The sequence below is a fragment of the Peromyscus californicus genome, unplaced genomic scaffold, assembly GCF_007827085.1.
Source record: "Peromyscus californicus insignis strain IS unplaced genomic scaffold, ASM782708v3 Scaffold_20__1_contigs__length_68692818, whole genome shotgun sequence".
Classification (NCBI taxonomy): Eukaryota; Metazoa; Chordata; class Mammalia; order Rodentia; family Cricetidae; genus Peromyscus; species Peromyscus californicus.
Window position 1 is genome coordinate 40917642 of NW_026294503.1, and position 20576 is coordinate 40938217.

At 48.7% G+C, this 20576-nt stretch overlaps 1 protein-coding gene, 1 long non-coding RNA gene and 1 other non-coding gene across 4 annotated transcripts in view; 2 read left to right on the forward strand and 1 right to left on the reverse strand.

Moving 5' to 3' along the window:
* Positions 1-20570, forward strand: part of Iqank1 (IQ motif and ankyrin repeat containing 1) — a 30288-nt gene extending 9718 nt beyond the window's left edge. The window contains exons 3-13 of the mRNA XM_052748081.1: positions 13913-14046; positions 14265-14429; positions 14502-14693; positions 14762-14887; positions 18748-18887; positions 18986-19040; positions 19163-19255; positions 19507-19615; positions 19771-19864; positions 19939-20073; positions 20153-20570. Coding sequence (XP_052604041.1) covers positions 13913-14046; positions 14265-14429; positions 14502-14693; positions 14762-14887; positions 18748-18887; positions 18986-19040; positions 19163-19255; positions 19507-19615; positions 19771-19864; positions 19939-20073; positions 20153-20456 — 1547 coding nt within the window. The 3' untranslated portion in view covers positions 20457-20570. The remainder of the gene's footprint in view (positions 1-13912; positions 14047-14264; positions 14430-14501; positions 14694-14761; positions 14888-18747; positions 18888-18985; positions 19041-19162; positions 19256-19506; positions 19616-19770; positions 19865-19938; positions 20074-20152) is intronic.
* On the reverse strand, positions 916-13994 carry LOC128116640 (uncharacterized). 2 transcript variants are annotated; one of them, XR_008220546.1, is made up of 3 exons: positions 13231-13994; positions 12343-12459; positions 916-2302 (listed from the first exon to the last, which is right to left on the reverse strand). It is a non-coding gene; the product is annotated as an uncharacterized LOC128116640 (long non-coding RNA). The 2 variants fall into 2 exon arrangements; XR_008220547.1 differs by lacking the exon at positions 12343-12459.
* LOC128117262 (U1 spliceosomal RNA) lies at positions 16315-16477 on the forward strand. Its single transcript, XR_008220752.1, has one exon. It is a non-coding gene; the product is annotated as a U1 spliceosomal RNA (small nuclear RNA).
* Positions 20571-20576: the final 6 nt, after the last annotated feature.

The following is a 20576-nucleotide window of genomic DNA, read 5'->3' on the forward strand; positions in this document are numbered from 1 at the left end:
CTTTTGCTGATATGTATTTAGACCATGTGCTTTTATCTATTGAGATAATCTCTCTTTTAAAATTTTTCTTCAGGAAGAATTATTCTATGTAGCTCATATTGGCCTTGAACTCATGACCTTCCTGCCTTGGTCACCTGAGTTTAGGAGATACAGGCATATGCCATCATGCTCAGCTCAGTCCTTTATTTCTTATGTGTTTGCGTGTTTTGCCTGCATGTATGCCTGTGCACCAGATGTGCAGTGCCCATAAAGTCCAGAAAACCAGAGTTTTGTGGGGCGTTGGTGGCGCTCGCCTTTAATCCCAGCCCTCGGGAGGCAGAGCCAGGCGGATCTCTGTGAGTTTGAGGCCAGCCTGGTCTACAGAGCGAGATCCAGGACAAGCATCAAAGCTACACGAAGAAAGCCTGTCTTGAAAAACCAAAAACAAACAAACAAACAACAACAAACACAACAAAACCCAGCGTTTCAGATGGTTGTGAGCTGCCATTGCTGTCTGGTTGTCTGGGTGCTAGGGATTGAACCTGAGTTCTCTGGAAGAGTAGCCAGTGCTGCTCCTGCGTTCGTTCTTTTGATTGGAGAATTTGGAGAGTTTGATAACCCCTCCCCACCACAGTGACTATATATTCCCTCGCACTGAACTGTACCCCAGGCCTCTATTTAAAGTACACTTGACCCTTTAACAACATGAGTTTAAGTTATATGAATCCACTCAAACCCACATTTTCCAAGATTTTCTGCAATTTGCTGGACGTGGTGGCACACGCCTGTAATACCAGCACTTGGAAGGCTGAGGCAGGAGGATCAAGTGTTTGAGGCTAGGCTACATAATGAGACTCTGTCACAAACAAAATAGATAGATAGATAGATAGATAGATAGATAGGGGCAATTTGAAAAATCAGAAGAGCTGATATATAAACTTTTAGAAGGTGTTTTACTTTTCTGTTATCGTGATAAAATACCACACAACCGAGGGAGCCTATAGAAGGAAGAGTTTCGTTTGGATTTTGTTCCAGAGAGAGTCCATCGTGGCAGGGAAGCATGGCGGCAAGGAGAAGAAGATATGGCGGCGGCAGGAACAGGAAGCTGAGGGCTTACCGCATCTTCCACCACAGGTGTGAAGCAGAGAGCGCAAACTGGAAGCAGGCGCGGCCGTCTGATCTCAAGCTGCTCCCAGTGATGTTTTGTCTTCCAGCGAGGCTGTACCACCTAAACCCCCCAAACAGCACCACCAACTGGGAGCCATGTGTTCAGATACATGAGTCTGTGTGGGAGAATCTTCTCATTCAAATGTATACTTGACTCCCATTGGACCATGACCATATCATAATGCAAAAAATGTATTTAGCCTGATTTCAAAAGTCCCCATAGTCTTTCAAAATATCGTAGTTTTAAAGTCCAAAATCAGAGCCGGGCACAAGCCTTTAATCCCAGCACCTGGGAGGCAGAGGCAGGCAGATCCCTGTGAGTTCGAAGCCAGCCTGGTCTACATAGTGAGCTCCAGGACAGCCAGAACTACACAGAAAGACAACAACATCAAAAAAAGGTCCAAAGTCTCTTCTGAGACTCAAGGCAATCTCTTAATTGTAACTCCTGTAAAATATAAAAGCAAATTACATACTTCCATCATACAAGGGCATAGACTGTACATTTCCATTCTAAAAGGGATGGTAGTGTATATAAAGTGAGGGCATGACTGCTCCAAGGTATGGTTGAGGGGAAGGTTTTTTATTGTAACGGCATCGGGAATGTGTAGACAGACCGCAGAGCAGAGAGAGAAAGTGTACACTCAACATGGCCTGCAGAGTGAACTGGGCAGTGAGAAGGGAGAGAGACCAGGAGAGTGAGAGAGGAAGAGAAGAGACGACCAAGAGAGAGGGGGCCGAGAACACATAGCTGAAATGGCAGCGTATATAGGAATGAGGAGCTGGGGGAAGGGAAGCCTAGGAGCTGGAGCAGTTCTGTGGATGGTGGGGCGGAGTGAGAGGAACCAAGATGCCAACATGGACTCTGAGATGCTGAGAGAGCTGGAGGCCAGCACGTGCTTTAGTATCTTATAGGCTCCACAATTAGCCATTTTTGGACTCGACATTCCAGCCTTTTTGTTGATGATAAAGTGCCAAGTAATCTCTTCTTTAACTGTTTCTAAGCTGAAATTAGAGAGTGATGGTGGGGGGGGGGGGACAGGAAGGCTGGAATGCTGGTCAATGCCTGGAGTGAGGAGATGACCTGGGCCTGGCACGTTGCAGACAGTTCGGGAGCAGTTTGCAGTCTGCAGCTGATTGGAAATCTGCCGGGACAGATCTAGACGAAGAACAGAGGGTAATTAAGGAGTTTAGCGGGGAAAGTCTTTACCCTGGGTATACACTTGAAATTTCCAGGCCTGTGGTCTTGGTAGTTGGGAGTGTGGAAGTAAAGAGAGAGAGAGAGAGAGCTCCATCCTCAGGGTTAGGCAGTAGGCAGGAAAGCTTAGTCATCTGTTGACTGACAGGAGTTATCTGGAGTCTGTTTGACCTGTGACACGTGGATCCAAGTTGTGACTTCCCGAAGCTCACATGAATTTTTTGAGTTTACGAAAAGAGATGAAAGCTTTAGATATATTAACATTAACACTGTACTCTATAGTGAAATCCCCATTGCAGTAAAAGCCGTTTACAGTGTCTTCAAACAGCTGGAGTAGACACATGCCTTTGAGCCGCAGCAAAAGCTTGGGGACCCAAAAGGATGGTTCTGGTTAAAATCATGAACACTCTTCCCTCTGTCAAGAGGGCTGGGTGTATAGATTAGAGAGATATGTTTTCAGCATGATGAGAAGCACTTTTGTTTTTCTTTTCTTTTGTTTTTTTAAAGATTTATTTATTTATTATGTATACAGCATGTATGACTGCAGGCCAGAAAAGGGTACCAGTTCTCATTACAGATGGTTGTGAGCCACCATGTGGTTGCTGGAAATTGAACTCAGGACCTCTGGAAGAGCAGTCAGTGCTCTTAACCTCTGAGCCATCTCTCCAGCTTCCTTGTTTTGTTTTTCAAGACAAGGTTTCTCTGTGTAGTCCTGCCTGTAGACCCTCACTTTATAGACCAGGCTGACCTCAAACTCAGAGATCCACTTGCCTCTGCCTCCTGGAATTAAAGTCATGTGCCACTATGCCTGGCTCTTACTTATTTTTTTTTAAGAGAAACTTTTTTTTTTTTTAATGAGCATCAGTGTGTAGGCAGTGTCCTGTCTGCCAGCTCCCGAATAACCGACAGGGAGACTTATTATTACTTATAAATGCTCAGCCAATAGCTCAGGCTTGTTACAACTAACGCTTGCATTTTAAATTAGCCCATATTTCTTATTTACATTCTGCCACGTGGTGGTACCTTATTTCAACACGGCACTATCATCTCCTACTTCCTCTGCGTCTGGCTGGTGACTCCAGACTCCTTCCTTCTTCCTCCCAGCATTCTCCTGGTCCGGCTCTCCTGCCCAATCTCTTCCTGCCCAGCTATTGGCCAGTCGGCTTCTTTATTAAACCAATCACAGTGACATATATTCACACAGTGTAAAGGAATATTCCACAGCATTAGTGTTTTGCCTGTATGTATGTATGTCTGTGTGAGGGTTCTGGATCCCCTGGAACTGGAGTTTCAGACAGTTGTGAGCTGCCATATGAATGCTGAAATTTGAACCTAGGTCCTGTGGAAGAGCAGCCAGTGCTCTTAACCGCTGAGCCCCCTGGAGAAGCACTTTTAAAGATATACTTAGAAAACAACCAAAGGGAATTTAAATTTTTGAGCTTGTGACTATGATGACAGTGGCCAGTACTTTGCCAGAGCTAGATTAATAGCTTATGGGAACTCCATTGATTAATGTTAAAACTCTGAACCTCAAACTTTTTCTTTTCCCTCCAATCATTAACCGGGAGACAAAAGTGGCTGATAACTGAGAGCAGGCATTGCAAAGCAAGCTCCTTTAAGTAAAGAGTGGTAAGAAGTTACATTGAAACCTGTTTTGTGAGTTTGTCTCTTTTCCTATGAAGTCTGCCGTCAAAGTAAACTGTCTGTGAGTCTGATTTTCACATATGAAGAGAGCAGGGTGCTTGCTGCTGTCACACCGATGAAGCTACAGTTAGCCGTTAACATCATCAGAGACCCGAGAAGGAAATCAGAGCAGGAAATATGGTCCAAATGATCTCTGTACCAGTTAAAATGACAGACTTAGCTGCCACCTGGGCGGTTAGCCTAGGTTCCCTCATGGTAATCTCAATGGTTTTGTTGGGGTCGGTTTGTCAGTCTTTGGCTGTCACATAGGACAGCATTAGCCTTTTAGCTGCCAGACCCAGAAGGTTTGAGAGATTTTCCTGTGGAGGAGGAACTCGGAAAAACTGACCTACCTGGGTGAAGCCTATCTGGGCAACCCAAAAGTGACTACCGTTTGGGCAGGGCCTTGGCCGTAGGTGAGGCCCAGGGCAGTTCTTTTCCCAGTGGTTTGTATTAACACAACCCAGGTGGAATAGTCTGTGCCACACGTCTTCTTTGGAGACCTTGGGGTTGCCGCCAGGTGCTGGCGTTTCTGTTTATCATGGGAAGCTTTTTGGGGGTGGTGGTGGATTTTTTGTTTTGTTTTTTTATTTAAGAAATTTTAAAATTCATTTTAGCATACCTTTGTTAAATACTATAAATACCATATTCAGCAGACCTCTGGGGGGTTTTAAGAGCCGTCTATTAACTATACCTCATTTTAAACAAACCTTACTTGCTTTTGGTTACTTGTTTCAGGCTTAACCTTGAACTCACAGAGATCCACCTGACTCTGCTTCCTGAGTGCTGAGACTAAAGGCGTGTGCCACCCCCGCCCAGCCAACCTTGAAAAGATATACATGAGGCTAAATAACACTTGTCCCTGTAAATGAATTACATTTATTCTTAGCATGAGTATGTGAATGGTTCTGAGCACATTAAAGAATTTGATCATGAGCCAGGCAGTGGTGGCACACGCCTTTAATCCCAGCACTCGGGAGGCAGAGCCAGGCAGATCTCTGTGAGTTCGAGGCTAGCCTGGTCTATAGAGCAAGATCCAGGACAGGCTCCAAAGCTACACAGAGAAACCCTGTCTCGAAAACAAACAAAAAGAGTGGAAAGTAAAAAAAAAATCAGAGATAAGCGACTTTGGGGATCATTTGTTTGGGCAGTGGCAGAAGTTGTTACAGTCTGTGAGAATTTGGAAATTGAGTGTGCCATTTTGTAGCTGTTACTCAGAAAATCGGTCCAAGAATTGATAAGTGGAATCTCAAGACATTAAAGAGTTTACAGCAGAGGAAACAGAGGCAAGCAAAGAGGCAGCGTACAGGATGGGAGGCAACCTTGCCCGCTGTACATCAGACAGACGACCAGTCCTTTGTAACACACGAAGAGCTCAGGAAACTGAACATCAACAAACAACCCTGTCACAAAATGGGCTAAGGGACTGAACATAGCATTCTTGTTTGTTTGTTTTGTTTTGTTTTTTTGAGACAGGGTTTCTCTGTGTGGCTTTGGAGCCTGTCCTGAAAGTCACTCTGTAGACCAGGCTGGCCTCAAACTCACAGAGATATGCCTGTCTCTACCTCCTGAGTGGTGGGATTAAAGGCACGTGCCACCACCACCCAGGGGTGAACAGAGCATTCTTAAAAGAGGAAATACATCTACAACAGCCAGGGCTACGCAGAGAGACCCTGTCTGGAAAAACCAAACAAAACCAGCCAATAGATTTTTTTTAAAAAAGTGTTTAACATCAGTAGCCATCAGGGAAATGAAACCTAAAACTCTTACATCCCATCTCAATTCAATCAAAATGGCTACCATCAAGAAAACAACTGATAGCAGGGAGATGGTGGAGCACGCCTTTAATCCCAGCACTCGGGAGGCAGAGGCAGGCAGATCTCTATGAGTTCCAGGCCAGCCTGGTCTATAGAGCGAGTGCCAGGACAGCCAGGGCTACACAGAGAAACCCTGTATGGAAAAACAAACAAACAAGAAAACAAAGATGTAACAAACAAAGAGAATTACAGACCCGTCTCCCTCATGAACACTGATGCAAAAATACTCAACAAAATATTGGCAAACCGAATCCAAGAACACATCAAAACAATTATCCACCAAGACCAAGTAGGTTTCATCCCAGGGATGCAAGGATGGTTCAACATACGAAAATCTGTCAATGTAATACACCATATAAACAAACTGAAAGAAAAAAAACCACATGATCATCTCATTAGATGCTGAAAAAGCCTTTGACAAAATCCAACACCCCTTCATGATAAAGGTCTTGGAGAGATCAGGAATACAAGGAACATACCTAAACATAATAAAGGCAATTTACAGCAAGCCAACAGCCACCATCAAATTAAATGGAGAGAAACTCAAAGTGATACCACTAAAATCAGGAACAAGAAAAGGCTGCCCACTCTCCCCATATTTATTCAATATAGTACTTGAAGTTCTAGCTAGAGCAATAAGACAACAAAAAGAGATCAAAGGGATACAAATTGGAAAGGAAGAAGTCAAACTTTCACTTTGCAGATGTTATGATAGTATACATAAGTGACCCAAAAAATTATACCAGGGAACTCCTACAGCTGATAAACTCCTTCAGTAAAGTGACAGGATACAAGATCAACTCAAAAAAATCAGTAGCCCTCCTATACACAAATGATAAAAGGGCTGAGAAAGAAGTCAGAGAAACATCACCCTTTACAATAGCCACAAATAATATAAAATACCTTGGGATAACACTAACTAGACAAGTGAAGGACCTTTTTGATAAGAACTTTAAATCTCTAAAGAAAGAAATTGAAGAAGATATCAGAAAATGGAAAGATCTCCCATGCTCATGGATAGGTAGGATTAACATAGTAAATATGGCAATCTTACCAAAAGCAATCTACAGATTCAATGCAATCCCCATCAAAATCCCAACACAATTCTTCACAGACTTGGAAATAAAAGTACTCAACTTCATATGGAAAAACAAAAGACCCAGGATAGCTAAAAGAATCCTGTATAATAAAGCAACCTCTGGAGGCATCACCATCCCTGACCTCAAGCTCTACTATAGAGCTATAGTAATAAAAACAGCTTGGTACTGGTATAAAAACCGACATACAGACCAGTAGAATCGAATTGAAGACCCTGACATTAATCCACACACATATGAACACCTGATTTTTGACAAAGAAGCCAAAACTATACAATGGAAAAAAAAAGTATCTTCAACAAATGGTGCTGGCATAACTGGATGTCAATATGTAAAATATTACAAATAGATCCATATCTGTCACTATGCACAAAACTCAAGTCCAATTGGCACCGGAGATCACTTCCTAAATATAACACCAACAGCACAGACACTGAGCACAACAATTAATAAATGGGACCTCTTGAAACTGAGAAGCTTTTGCAGGGCAAAGGACACTGTCAATAAGACAAAAAGACAGCCTACAGAATGGGAAAAGATCTTCACCAACCCCACATCTGACAGAGGACTGATCTCCACAGTATATAAAGAACTCAAGAAACTAGACATCAAAATGCTGAACAATCCAATTAAAAAATGTGCTAAAGAGCTAAACAGAGAATTCACAAAAGAAGAATCACAAATGGCTGAAAGACATTTAAAGAAATGCTCAACATCCTTAATCATCAGAGAAATGCAAATCAAAATGACTCTAAGATACCACCTCACACCTGTCAGAATGGCTATGATCAAAAACACTAATGACAGTCTATGTTGGAGAGGATGCGGAGCAAAGGGAACACTCCTCCACTGTTGGTAGGAATGCAAACTTGTACAACCACTGTGGAAATCAGTATGGCAGTTTCTCAGAAAATTGGGAATCGATCTACCTCAAGACCCAGTCATACCACTCAATCATACCACAAGGACACATGTTCAACTATGTTCATAGCAGCACTATTTGTAATAGCCAGAACCTGGAAACAACCTAGATACCCATCAACTGAAGAATGGATTAAGAAAATGTGGGGTGGTGGTGGCGCATGCCTTTAATCCCAGCACTCAGGAGGCAGAGGCAGGCGGATCTCTGTGAGTTCGAGGCCAGCCTGGGCTACAGAGCGAGTTCCAGGACAGGCTCCAAAGCTACACATAGAAACCCTGTCTCGAAAAACAAAAAACAAAACAAAACAAAACAAAACAAAACAAAAAAAACAAAAAAAAGAAGAAAGAAAGAAAGAAAGAAAATGTGGTACATATACACAATGGAGTACTATTCAGCAGAGAAAAACAATGACATCATGAAATTTGCAGGCAAATGGATGGAACTAGAAAAAATCATCCTGAGTGAGGTAACCCAAACCCAGAAGGACAAACATGGTATGTACTCACTCATAAGTGGATTCTAGATATAAAGCAAAGAACATTCAGACTACAACCCACAGAACCAGGGAGGCTACATAGCAGGGGGGACCCTAGAATGACTGTGGCTTATAATAAGTTTTGGGTTTACTCAATTACTGGGCAAGCCCCAATGAAACATTTCACTATTAGGATAAGAATTTATACTATATCAAGCTGATAATAGAAAATAAATAAGCCGGGCGGTGGTGGTGCACACTTTTAATCCCAGCACTCGGGAGGCAGAACCAGGCGGATCTCTGTGAGTTTGAGGCCAGCCTGGGCTACCAAGTGAGTTCCAGGAAAGGCGCAAAGCTACACAGAGAAACCCTGTCTCAAAAAAACAAAAAAAAAACAAAAAAAAAAAAAAAGAAAGAAAAGAAAAATAAATAAATAAATAAAAATGAAAAACGTGAGGGAGGGCGTTGAACAAAACGGAGCCCTTATTCATTGCTGGCAAGAGTCCTAACCAGTGCACCCACTCAACTGAAACTCAAAATGGAACAACCCCCTGTGTCCAGCCCTGCCACTCCGGGGCCACAAGCCTGTGTCCTGTTGGTGGTTGCTTTTACTCTTTTCTCTTTTGGCTCTAGAAACTAGACAGGGGCCCAGGAGAGGGGAAAAAGACACTTCAGGTTATGGGGAGGAGAGGAATAAAACACACGTGATTTGAAAATGAAATGGGGACTACTTGGGGTAAAAAACCCTTAAATGAGGAGGGGACAGGAAGAGGGAGTGGGGGGAGGATAAACCCAAACTGAGGTTGTACAAAAAAGCCACGAGGAAACCAGTACTTGGTAATCCAATTTACAACCAACACTTCCCTTTTTTAAGAGTTTGAATGGAGGTCCCCGTGTGGTTAGATAAAGCTGTTTCCAGAAGCTATAGATTGTCAAATGAAAATTTCAGTGCCAGGCGTGGGCTACCACCCAAAGATTTGCAGGTCAGGGAGCCCCCGCGGCTCCCACAACAATACATTCAAATGCCACTGCTGTTGGCTGCCCACTGGGACTACATGGGAAGAACCTGTTGCTGAAGACACGGAGAAATCAAGCTGGAGCTGATCTGGAAGCTCCCTCCCTGTGGCCTTTCCACGCTGGAAGGTGCTGTGCAGGCTGCTGGGGCAGGGAGGTCACCAACAGTCTAACACAGCTGTGGACGCCGTGGTCCGGCTGACTGTCCAGGCTAAATGTGCCCATTGGTGAAATAGTGGCGGGTCTGTTGTGGAGCAACCAACTGCTTTCTGGTTGGATCTGAGGCCTGCCTCACTGGAGGGAGCCCCCATCCGGTACCGTGACGCTAGCCAAACACCACGGCGGTGAGGTCATGGACCCTGGTGGGGAAGACACTGCTGTTGTTTTGGTAAATGGGTGTGATGTGACTAGGTAATGATGTTTATGCATAGATGAGTGCTGCTGTCAGCTTCAGTTAGTGTCTTAGTCATAGTTCTGTTGCTGTTAAGAGACATCATGACCAAGGCAATTCATATATATATAATTTCATTGAGGGCTGGCTTACAGTTTCAGAGGGTTTTAGTCCATTATCATCACTGTGGGAAGCATAGCAACATGAAGGGCAGACATGGTGCTGGAGAAGTAATAGTACATCCTGGTTTTTTATTTTATTTATTTGTTTGTTTGTTTGTTTATTATGTATACAGCATATATGACTGCAGGCCAGAAGAGGGCGCCAGATCTCATTACAGATGGTTGTGAGTCACCATGTGGTTGCTGGGAATTGAACTCAGGACCTCTGGAAGAGCAGTCAGTGCTCTTAACCTCTGAGCCATCTCTCCAGCCCAGTACATCCTGATTTACAGGCCAAGAGAGACACTGGGCCCGGCACAGGCTTTTAAAACTTCAAAGCCCACCCTCAGTGACACACTTCCTCCAGCAGGACCACACACATGTTCCAAAAAGGCCACACCTCCTAATCCTTCTAATCTTTTCAAACAGTTCCACTTTCTGGTGACTGAGTGTCCAAATATAGGAGCCTATTGGCCCATTCTTGTTCAAACCACCACAGTTAGAAAAGGTCTTTTCGCTGTTTTGTAGTGGGCAGCAGTAACTGCAGAGACTCGTTGAATGCGACACAGATGCCATAAGCATCTATGTCGGCCTCTGCAAGGCTCCGGGCACATCATAGAAGAGAGGGCAGAAAGAGCATCAGAGCCATGAGACGGGCGGAGTGTTGTGGAATGCTGTGTCGTTGTCCTATGCTGTTTCTGTACGTGTGCATTTTACCTGTAACTCGCATAGAATCTGATAGTGGCATTACTGTTTTGTGCACATTTAGTCACACGTGTCTTTTTATTGGCTTCATCCTTTCATGAAGCTACAAGTCTAATTTGTCACGGCTCCCATCCGTCTGAAGCATGCCTTTTGTATCCAGAAGCATACACGTGCTACTGCTGTTTATTTTGCTCTTTAATAAATGTATCGATTCTTTGAGTGTGTTCCCCTCCCCGCTCAGTTTTGGCCGTTTGCTCTAACTCTGTGGTTTTGGGTGCTTGCTTACTTTTGTATTTACCATTCTTGAGATTCAAAATGCATTTCGATGCCGTGACTTGATGTCTTTTGTTAGCTTTCAAAACTCTTCCAACCAAACAAAACACCTTTAATCCCAGCACTCAGGAGGCAGAGGTGGTCAGATCTCGGTGAGTTTGAGGCCAGCCTGGTCTACAAATCGAGTTCCTGGACAGCCAGGGCTACACAGAGAAACCCTGTCTCAAAAAACTGTCTTCCCACATCAATAGTCTATGTGTTATTCCAGTTATACCCGCATTAGCCATTGTCTTTTGTCCCTGTCTTTTCCCTAATATTTCGTTTATATTCTATTCTAGATTACTAATTCTAACTTCAGCTCTTTGTATTATGCTGTTCCACTTAACACTTGACTGAGTTCTTAATTTGTTTTGTTTTGAGACAGGATCTCATTATGTCCCTCTGTCTGGATTGGAACTCACTATGTAGACCAGGCTGGTCTTGAACACAGAGATCCACTTGCCTAGGTCTTGTCTCCAAATGCTGGGATTAAAGGCATGCACCACCACCACCACACTGGGCCCCAGCTGAGTTCTTTTGTGGTTATTTTTCAGAGGGTCTCTTGGTGTAACCCAGGCTGTTCTGGAACTCACAGAAACACACCTATTTCTGTCTCTCAAGTGATGGGGTTAAAGGCTTGTGCCACCATGCCCAGCCCCCCGCTGAGCTCTGATCTCTGAGTTTTGTTTGTTTACACTCTAGAGTTTATAACTGGGTCCAGTTCTCTTATAAAAGTTTTCAGTCTTCCCTTTTAATTCCTCAAACATCTTTGCGGGGGGTTGTTTTTTTTTTGTTTGTTTGTTTTTTTGTTTTGTTTTTTTTTTTTTGGTTTATCAAGACTGAGTTTCTCTGTTTAGTCCTTGCTGTCCTGGAACTCACTCTGTACACCAGGCTGGTCTCGAACTCAGTGATCTGTCTGCCTCCGCCTCCCGAGTGCTAGGACTAAAAGCATGTGCCACCAGTGCCCGGCTATCATTTAGTTTTCAATCGTATCTTCTTTCTCCAGTTGCCTATTTTGGAGGCCCTTTGCATTCGCAATGAAACATTTGGAGGAATCTTAAATGTCTTAGTCACTTGTCTTATTGCTGTGACCTATCTCAAAACAAAACAAAAACAAAAACAACAAAAAAATCGGGGTGGTGGTGGTGGCAGAGGTGGCACACACCTTTAATTCCAGCACTAGGGAGGCAGAGGCAGGAGGATCTCTGTGAGTTCAAGGCCAGCCTGGGCTACAAAGTGAGTTCCAAGGTAGCCAGGGCTACACAGAGAAACCCTGTCTCGAAAATAAATAAATAAATAAATAAATAAATAAATAAATAAATAAATAAATAAATAAATAAACAAACAAACAAACAAACAAACAAACAAAATAAAATAGGGCCTGGGTATAGCTCGGTGGTAGGGGGTTTGCTTACCATACCCACCAAAGGCTGAATCAAAAGATTCCTTTCTGGGGACCAGGAGATGGTGCATTCAGCAAATGGCTTGCGGCACAGACATTGAACCTGAGTTCAATCCCCAAAACCCATGTAGTTCCAGCCCTGGAGAGTCAGAGACAGGAGGGTCCCTGGGATCGCTGGCCAGTCAGCCATGCACACCTGCACACACACGAACACACAAGATGAATTTCTGGGTTTTCTTTTTGCTTGGGGGAATGGTTGAGAGGGGCTCTCACCGTGGCCCAGGTTAGTCTCCAACCCCTTGGATCAAGTGACCTTCCTGTGTGTGCCACGGGGTTGGCTCCAGTTTTGGACTTTTTGATTCTCTAAACATGGTCTCTCCCTTCTACAGTCTGCCTGCGTCCTGGAGGTCCTAGGCAAAAAGTAATCAGATGACTTTGTGCCATGCTGTTTCTCTGGGTTTTTTCTCCCTGGTTTCTGCTCTAGGCTGTTCCTCGACTGGGCCACCCACCTGGGACCCTCCCTCTCTGCGGAGCCGTACTACATTGCCCAGTCTTCTTGCTCCTGAATCTCTTTGTGTCTGTCCATCTAAGTCTTGTTTTCTGTTTCTTTCCTTACGCCCACTGACTCATCTTTCACTTATCCTGGCGGTCTACCCAGCCTGTCTTGGAGTCCCTGTTAGACAAGATTTTCATCTATCCTTGGTGCATAAGCAACTTCTGGACACCTCGCTCGTATCCTTCTAACTCTTCAGCTTTCTGCTAACTGCTGCTGATCTCACTGCTGCCCCCCACCCACCTAGAAACACACACACACACACACACACACACACACACACACACACACACACACACAGAGGAAGGGACACAGAGGGACCCAGTGAGGTGCAGTAGTCCCCATGACTTTACTCACCAGTGACAGGAGGAACTGCATGGTGTCTTCCCCATCCCCCGCTCCTGGAAGCCACTGTGCCAGGCCAGCAGCAGGTAGACTTCTGCAAAATGGCCTGAATGTGTGGTTATATAGGCCCACGTTCTGGACTCACAGCCTCTTCTGAGTGTCCTGGGCTGTGGACTGAGACCACTTGAGACCCTCCCCTTTGGGGGCTGTTTATGGCTTAGCTGCAACCACCAGGCTTCGAGGATGCGTTGAGCCTCTGGCTCTGGTGGGTGAGCCCCGAGGACCAGTGTCAGTTTTGATGTTCTTTCCTGGAGGCTTCCTACAACTTCTCCCAGACAGTATCTTTCCAGCTGCAGATTGCTTGCGATTTTCAGGCCCCAGGGGATGTGGACTTCCTGTTCAAGCCTGGCCGGCTCTCCTTCCCTGCCTGGTTCTACTGAGGGAGCATTATTCTGACTCAGCTGTTTAGGAATTTTTATCACTGTTGAGACACTGTCTACCACATAGCCCTGGCCGGTTTCAAACTCCTGGACTCCATAGGTCCTCCTGAGTGTTGGGAGACAGACATGGTCCCTGCATCCAGCCTTCATGCTTTCTGAGAACCATTCAGGTCCTCTATATGGCCCCAGAAGCTGCATGGGTGGTGGCTAGGAAGGAGGACTGGGGTCCAAAATCTCTGCTCTCCTCACTCCAGCCCCAACCGCTGAGGACAAAGCCGCCATTATCATCCAGTGTGCCTTCCGGCAACATCTGGCACGAAAGGATCTGGCCTACCGTCAGAAGGAGCGCCAGGAGTACCTGGATGAAATGGAGAAGCTGCAGAGAGAGGTGAGCAGGGCCCAGCCACAAGACCCTGAGTGCCAGGACCCTAGTTAGAGGGAAGGTCTGGACAGAGTGGGAAGGGGAGCCGTGACCTTTGGGTTTTAGACGGGGACCTCAAGGTTGTGGGCATGATGTCGGGATTGCACAGTGACCGTGAGTTGCGGACACTGCGGCAGCGTTCTGGGCGTTGGGGACGGTGACCACGGGTCATGCATGTCTTGCAGGCCTACCTGGCCATGGTGCGCCGGGAGCAGGAGGAGGCGCGGCGGCAGCGCGAGCAGGAGGAGGCGGCGGAGCGCGCGCGGCGGGAGGAGCTGCAGCGCCGCCGCCGCCTGCTGGAGGCCGCCTTCGAAGGGGACCTGGGCGAGATCCGCGCGGTGCTTAAGGAGGTCGGTGCGGCGGCGGCGGCAGCGGGTGGGCGGGAAGGGGCGGGCGCCAGGGTGACACTGCCCTGCGCCCAGGTGGATCAGCTGCTGACGCGCGAAGGCGTGGGCCACGACGAGGCGGGCAAGGCTCGGCGGCTGCAGAGGCGCGTGGCCACTGTGGAGTGCGAGGACAGCCACGGGAACACGCCTCTATCCGAGGCGGCGGCGGGCGGGCAGCCCATGGCCATCCAGCTGCTGGCGGAGCTGGGTGCCAACCCCAACAGCAAGGTGGGCGCGGTGCGCGCGGCGGCGGCGTGGCCCGGTCCCCGCACGCGCTCAGGGAGCCCTTTCCGCAGGGCGCCTTCGGCCGCACGCCGCTCTACCGGGCTGCCTTTGGGGGCCACCTGGAAGCCGTGGAGGTGCTTCTGAAGCTCGGAGCAGACCCCCGGGTGTACGCGGATGACGGGAGCACTCCGGAGCAGGTGTGGCCCTGGCACGCACATCCCTATTCCAAAGGTTTCTGGTGTGGTGGTGCACATCTGTAATCCCAGGACTGGGCAAGTGGGTGGAGAGGAGTTCCAGGCCAGAAGCCTGGCAGAGAGACCCTGTCTCATAAGGAAAACAACAAAAAAAATGTCGACAGGATACAGGGATCCCTAGGTTCTGCATCTGGTTCCACCCCACCCGCCGCCGGTTTCTGAACATTGGTTGTTGTCTGCTAGGGGACACCTTCTGTGCAGTTCATTTCAGCTCCATCAGTGCTCTGGCTACCCGAGCATACAGCTGCTGTGGTAGATTAGGAAACAGTCCTCTGGCCTCAGAGGTTGGCCAGGTATCCCAGGTGCTTAGGCAACTGGGGATGCACCGACCAGTTTGCTCTTCCCTGTTTCTTCCCGCTCAGTCAGTGGAACTGCCCCCCAGCTGGAGGGAGTGCTGTGGTGCCCATGCTGAGCACTGGGAACATGTGGGTCCCTGTTGGTCGGTCCGGTGGGAGGTCGCTGCTCACTCAGCTGTGGGGCAACTCAGAGAAGCCAGGCCAGGAAGTGCCTCTATCTTCTGTTTGTTTATTTACACACACAGACATGCACAGACAGACAGACAGACGGACATACATACACACAGACAGACAGACAGACACACACACACACACACACACACGGACCCACTTCATCATATCCCAGGTTGGCCAGGAACAATCCTGATCCTTCTGCCTTAGACTCTACAGTTGTGGGGTCACAGGTGTTGGGTACCACCCCTGACCTTACCTTTATTTCCTTTAGGTCACCTGAATTTAAAGCTAGTTACCCCATATCTCACCCCTAAAGCCGAGGGTGCTGCCAGCAATGGCAGGATGGGTGTCAGGCCTTTGGGCACACACTTGCTTCTGCGCCCCTTGAAGGGACATCAGGTTCTTTGCCCAGCCTGGGACCCCAGCCTCAGGTGCCGCTTCCGGTTTTGCTTCCTGTGGACACTTCTCCGGGGTCTAGCCTAAGCTCCTGGGCTAGCAGGTGAAGTCTACAGGTGAACGGTACAGCAGGAGTCTGGGAGTTCAGAGAGTGCCCAAGAGCCAGTGCCTGGAGGGCACAGAGGGTCAGAGGACTGTTGGGCAGCCACAGGGCTGGTAATTGGGGAGGTGTCCTAACTCTCAGCTGTCAAGAAGGACACCCATCTCAACCCAAGGTACCAGAGCCACTTCACTGGCAGCCCACCGGCCAAGAAAGGAGTTCTGATCTGAGTCTCATACCTGACACAAAATCAACTCAGCAGATCTGAGATTTCAGCATAAACAGTGAACCACTAAGCTTTTAGACACAGGGAGTATCTCTGGACCCTAGGGCATGCAGAAGCATTCTTAGATACCACACCAAGAAGACAGCAGGAAAAGCTGGGCTTCACCAAGATGAAGAGCATACCAATCTGGCAGAGGAGACACTGTGATCACAGAGGTGTTTTCCCAGGGCGAGGCTTATCCATTGCACTCCAGATGTGCTGACCCCTGCGATTTCCCCACATATGGGAAACTCGATGGCATAATTAGTGGTAGTGGGGGACTGCATTCACACTCTTCTCTGAAGGGAAAAAAAAAAAGAAAGAAGAGAGAAAAGAAAGAAAGTTTCCCTTCACAAGACCCTGACAAGAAGTAATGGCCAGCTATGGGGAGAACCCGGTCACTAATCATATATTTGACCAAGGACACTCCCCTGGGGCATATAAGCAAATCCCATCTCAACAGCAAATAAACGTTGTCCTGCCATGACAGACAGGGAGAAGCGTGTCCTGTGTCAGCACACACTGTGACAGCTGAAGTGACGGAAGGGGTGAACCAGTGCTGGCAAGCTGTAGACAAACTGGAGTCTCATGCCTTGCTGCACACACGGCCAAGGGCTCCTCCTCTGCAGACTTTGAAGATCTAAACACACTGTGTCCCTCAGCGGCCATGATCCTGGGCACTCAGCCCAGTGGACTGAAGCTGTGTTCACATAATAATGTCCACTGAAGCTTGCATGGTAAGAGCCCCAAACTGGACACAGTCCGGATACAGATATCCTTTCATGGTGAAAGCTGGCACACCCACAGCTTGGACCGCCTTTCAGCCAGGAGGATGGAGGCAGTGATTGGCAGCAACTCGCATAACCCTCCAGGGAACTATGAGAAAAAGCCCCTCCCACAGCACTAAGTCCACGATTCCATCTCAAAGTGGCGACATGATAAAAATGGAAGACAGATTGGTGGTTTTTACAGAAAGGAGAAGAGGAGTGGCTGTGGGGGGGGGGCAAAGACAGTGGCGCGCTGAGGCGGTGGGTGCAGAAGCTTGTATTGAGTGAATTCAACTCGTTCTTATGTTCGCTGGACTCGGGCATCAGTTAACTGCAGTAACTTGCCACATGCTGTGTGTTATGTCTTCCTTTCAATTAGCTCAGTCTTTATCCTGACACTTCATTAACTTATTAAACCACTGATGTGCTCATGGGACACCCATCAATGCACCATGCCACTCTCTTGTGCTCTTTTGGTTTCCACTGAGTGCAGCTCTTCCACTCACAGGCCAACCCCCCCCAATCTGTAAGCTGTTTCCACACACCAGACGGTAACAGCCCAGCTCTGCAGGACTACAGATAACCATCAAGCTCCTTGGCAAAAATCTTGGCACATAGTTCTCTATTCTTTTAGATAAGTGCCCATGGATATAGTCTACTCCATAGTATAAAACTGTAAGGAAATGTGAGAAGTGGAGCAGGGTAAGGGGCTGTGTCACTAGGGTGGACAGGCGGATAGTGGCGATTTTAAGAAAGGTGTCCAGGATGGATCTGTCCAAGGAGGTGTCAAACAGGAGGGATCTAGAGGAGAGGACATGGATGCTGTGGTGTCCAAGGATGGAGCTGACCAAGGAAGACACTGGACAAAAGGTGTCAGTAGTATACCATCTATAGGTGGCAGTGCCATCTGATGTCGCTCAACACCAAGGAGCTCAGATCTGTGAAGGGCAATGCTGGCAATGAAAGGCCCAGGCAGCCCTTGGCGGTGTCTTGACTGAGGTTTGCAGCAACTGGGTGTTGATCTGTAGTCTATGACGAGCAGGCAGTCCCTGAATTTCTAAAACTAAACTTGGGCTCCCTGTAAAGCAGCTGAATCTGAAAGATTATGCGTTTGTCTCTGTCGGGCTTTGAGCTAAGATGGGGCCAACAGACAGGGCCTGACTCTAAGGCATCAGCATGAGGGGACTGGACAGATGTACTTCGTGTGGGTCAGCCACGTCCCCACCCTTCCAGAGGCTCACAGCCCTCTATGTAGACCCTTCTCCATCTCTCCTCCAGTACCTGTGGATGATGGCCAAGTCTGCCAGGCCTCATCATCCCTCTTCTTCCTGTGACCTCATGAGCATCATCTCTGCTTTTCACAGCCAGGCAAGGAAGAGACTGTTGAGATTACATGTGTAAATCGTCACACCCAGGTCTCTGTGGCTCTTAGAGGTTGTGTCCTAGAAGGGTAGATCTTCAGGCGGACAGCTGATGATGGCAACTCCAGACAACAGTGTCTGTGCCTGTAGTGCGGGCAGCCTAGAGGCCTTGGTGGCCTTGCATGAGTAGTAGATGGAGGCAAGCTTGGTTGGTGGGCAGATGGAGAGGGGCAAAAGTGGCCCTGGAAGCTCTGCCACTGGAGCTGGGTCTGCTTGGATGTAGGCAGTTTGCCCAGGGGACCTGTGGTCTTGGCTTGTGCTCTCTCAGTTCCCAGCCACGGCACCCTAGCCTTTCCAAATCCTCTAAAAAGGAAGCGCCTCCTTCCTAGCTTGGCAGACCACTCAGACACACATGGCTCTAAGCACCGAATGCCTTGTCCTCAGGTGGCCTCGCTGGTGACAGTGGCCAGCGTGCTGCAGTCGTGGGACCTGAGCCTCACAGAAGCTATGCTCCAGAACATGGAGGCTGAGAAGGAGCGCAGGGCTCAGGAGGCCCAGAAGCACAAGGAGGCTGAGGCCAAGCGGTGCGCCTCAGGGGGGGAGCGGGGGGGGGGGGGGGGGCAGAGGGGGGTGATGGCAACAACATGGCCGACTTTGACCAGCTGGCTTCTTCACACCGCAGCATCAACCTCAAGGTGGAGCAGCTGGCTAAGGAACAGCAGAGGTGTCACAAGGAGGTGAGCTGTGACCTAGGCCTCCCTCCAGGAAGAAAACTGGGCAGGCAGGGGTGGGGTGGGGGGGAGCTGAGAGCTGAAGGGTCAGGTGGGGGTGAGTTGCTGCAAGCCTTGTCTTCCCACAGCTACAACAGGCCTACTGTGAGCTCAATCGGAGGATCACGGAGCATGATAAGTGTGAGAGGAAGGGCATGGGCAAGACGGAGCTCACACTGCAGGTGGGGCTCCCGCTGCCACTGTGCTTTCTAGATCTCCCCATGCCCCACACCGGTCTGGGGGCTCCCCTTCCAAACCTAAGGTGTCACTTAGTAGCAGTGGCCTCCTTGAGGGGGCATGGGTGGAGCCAGGAGGTCCTGGCAGGTACTGACCTCTTGTATCTGGGCAGCCAACCCCACCCCCACCCTCCCACAAAGTAGGTGGTGACGCTGAGGGGTGGGGAGAGCAATGGTCGGTGTGGCCCCTTTTCTAGGCCATCAAGGATGCAGAAGCCCAAGTGGACAGGCTGCGGGAGGAGGCACAAAAGGCTGAGGAGACACTGGCCATGGCCAGGCTGGAGCTGCGGGAGAAGACCCAGGAGGGTGGGCATGGCTGTGGTGGGGCAGCTGGGGGACCTGGAGAGGAGACGCCAGGGAGGGTGGGCATGGCTGTGGTGGGGCAGCTGGCGGAGCTGGAGAGGAGACGCCAGGGAAGGGATTTAGCACTTCCCATGTTCCTCAGACTGACACCTCCACAGATGAGACAGAAGCACCTGGGCTGAAGTGCAAGGTCACGGAGCTTCACGACGTGCTGATGAAGGATGTAGGTGACCGAATCCGAGCTGATGGACGGTCAGTATCCAGGCTGGGTGTGGGTACAAGTCAGAGGTGCCCACAGATGGCAGTGACCAGGTGGCTGCCTTCAGGTGGCCTCTTGTCATCGACCCTTCTGGCCAGGCAGCCACTTTCCTGAGATATCAGGACACCAACTATGTGGACACTGTAAACCCGGAGCACTTGAGACCAGAGACGATCCGGCTGGCTCTGCTTGGGGCAATCAGGTATGGCAGGCAGGGTCCAGGACAGGTCCTCCCCCCCCCCCCCCCCCTTTACCTGCCTCCTCACCAGACACACGTACAGGTACGGGAAGCCACTGGTGTTTGACCTGCGGGAAATGGACCTGTTCCCAGTCGTGCAGCAGCAGCTGGAGGTGGTGCAGCCTGGCCTGGCGCAGGCGCTGTTGAGTCGAGGGCTGCTGGCACAGGAGGGTTATCTGTCCCTGCTGCGGCCCACTGATGGACCCGAGTATGACCCCTCCCAGTTCCAAGAGGCACGCCTGGACCACTTCCGCCTCTTCTTCGTCACCCGAGTTCAGTGGCCACCAGCTGACCAGCTGCAGACCCTGCTCCCAGTGCGCGTGCAGCTGTCCAGTGGAGGACTCTAGTCGTACCCCAATAAAGCACGTGCCCCAGGCATTTATGTGAGCAGTACACATCCCCAGTCTGGACCCAAGCAGGAGGACAGTGGCTTTGGAATCCCATAGGGGAACAGGTGCCAGGGTAAG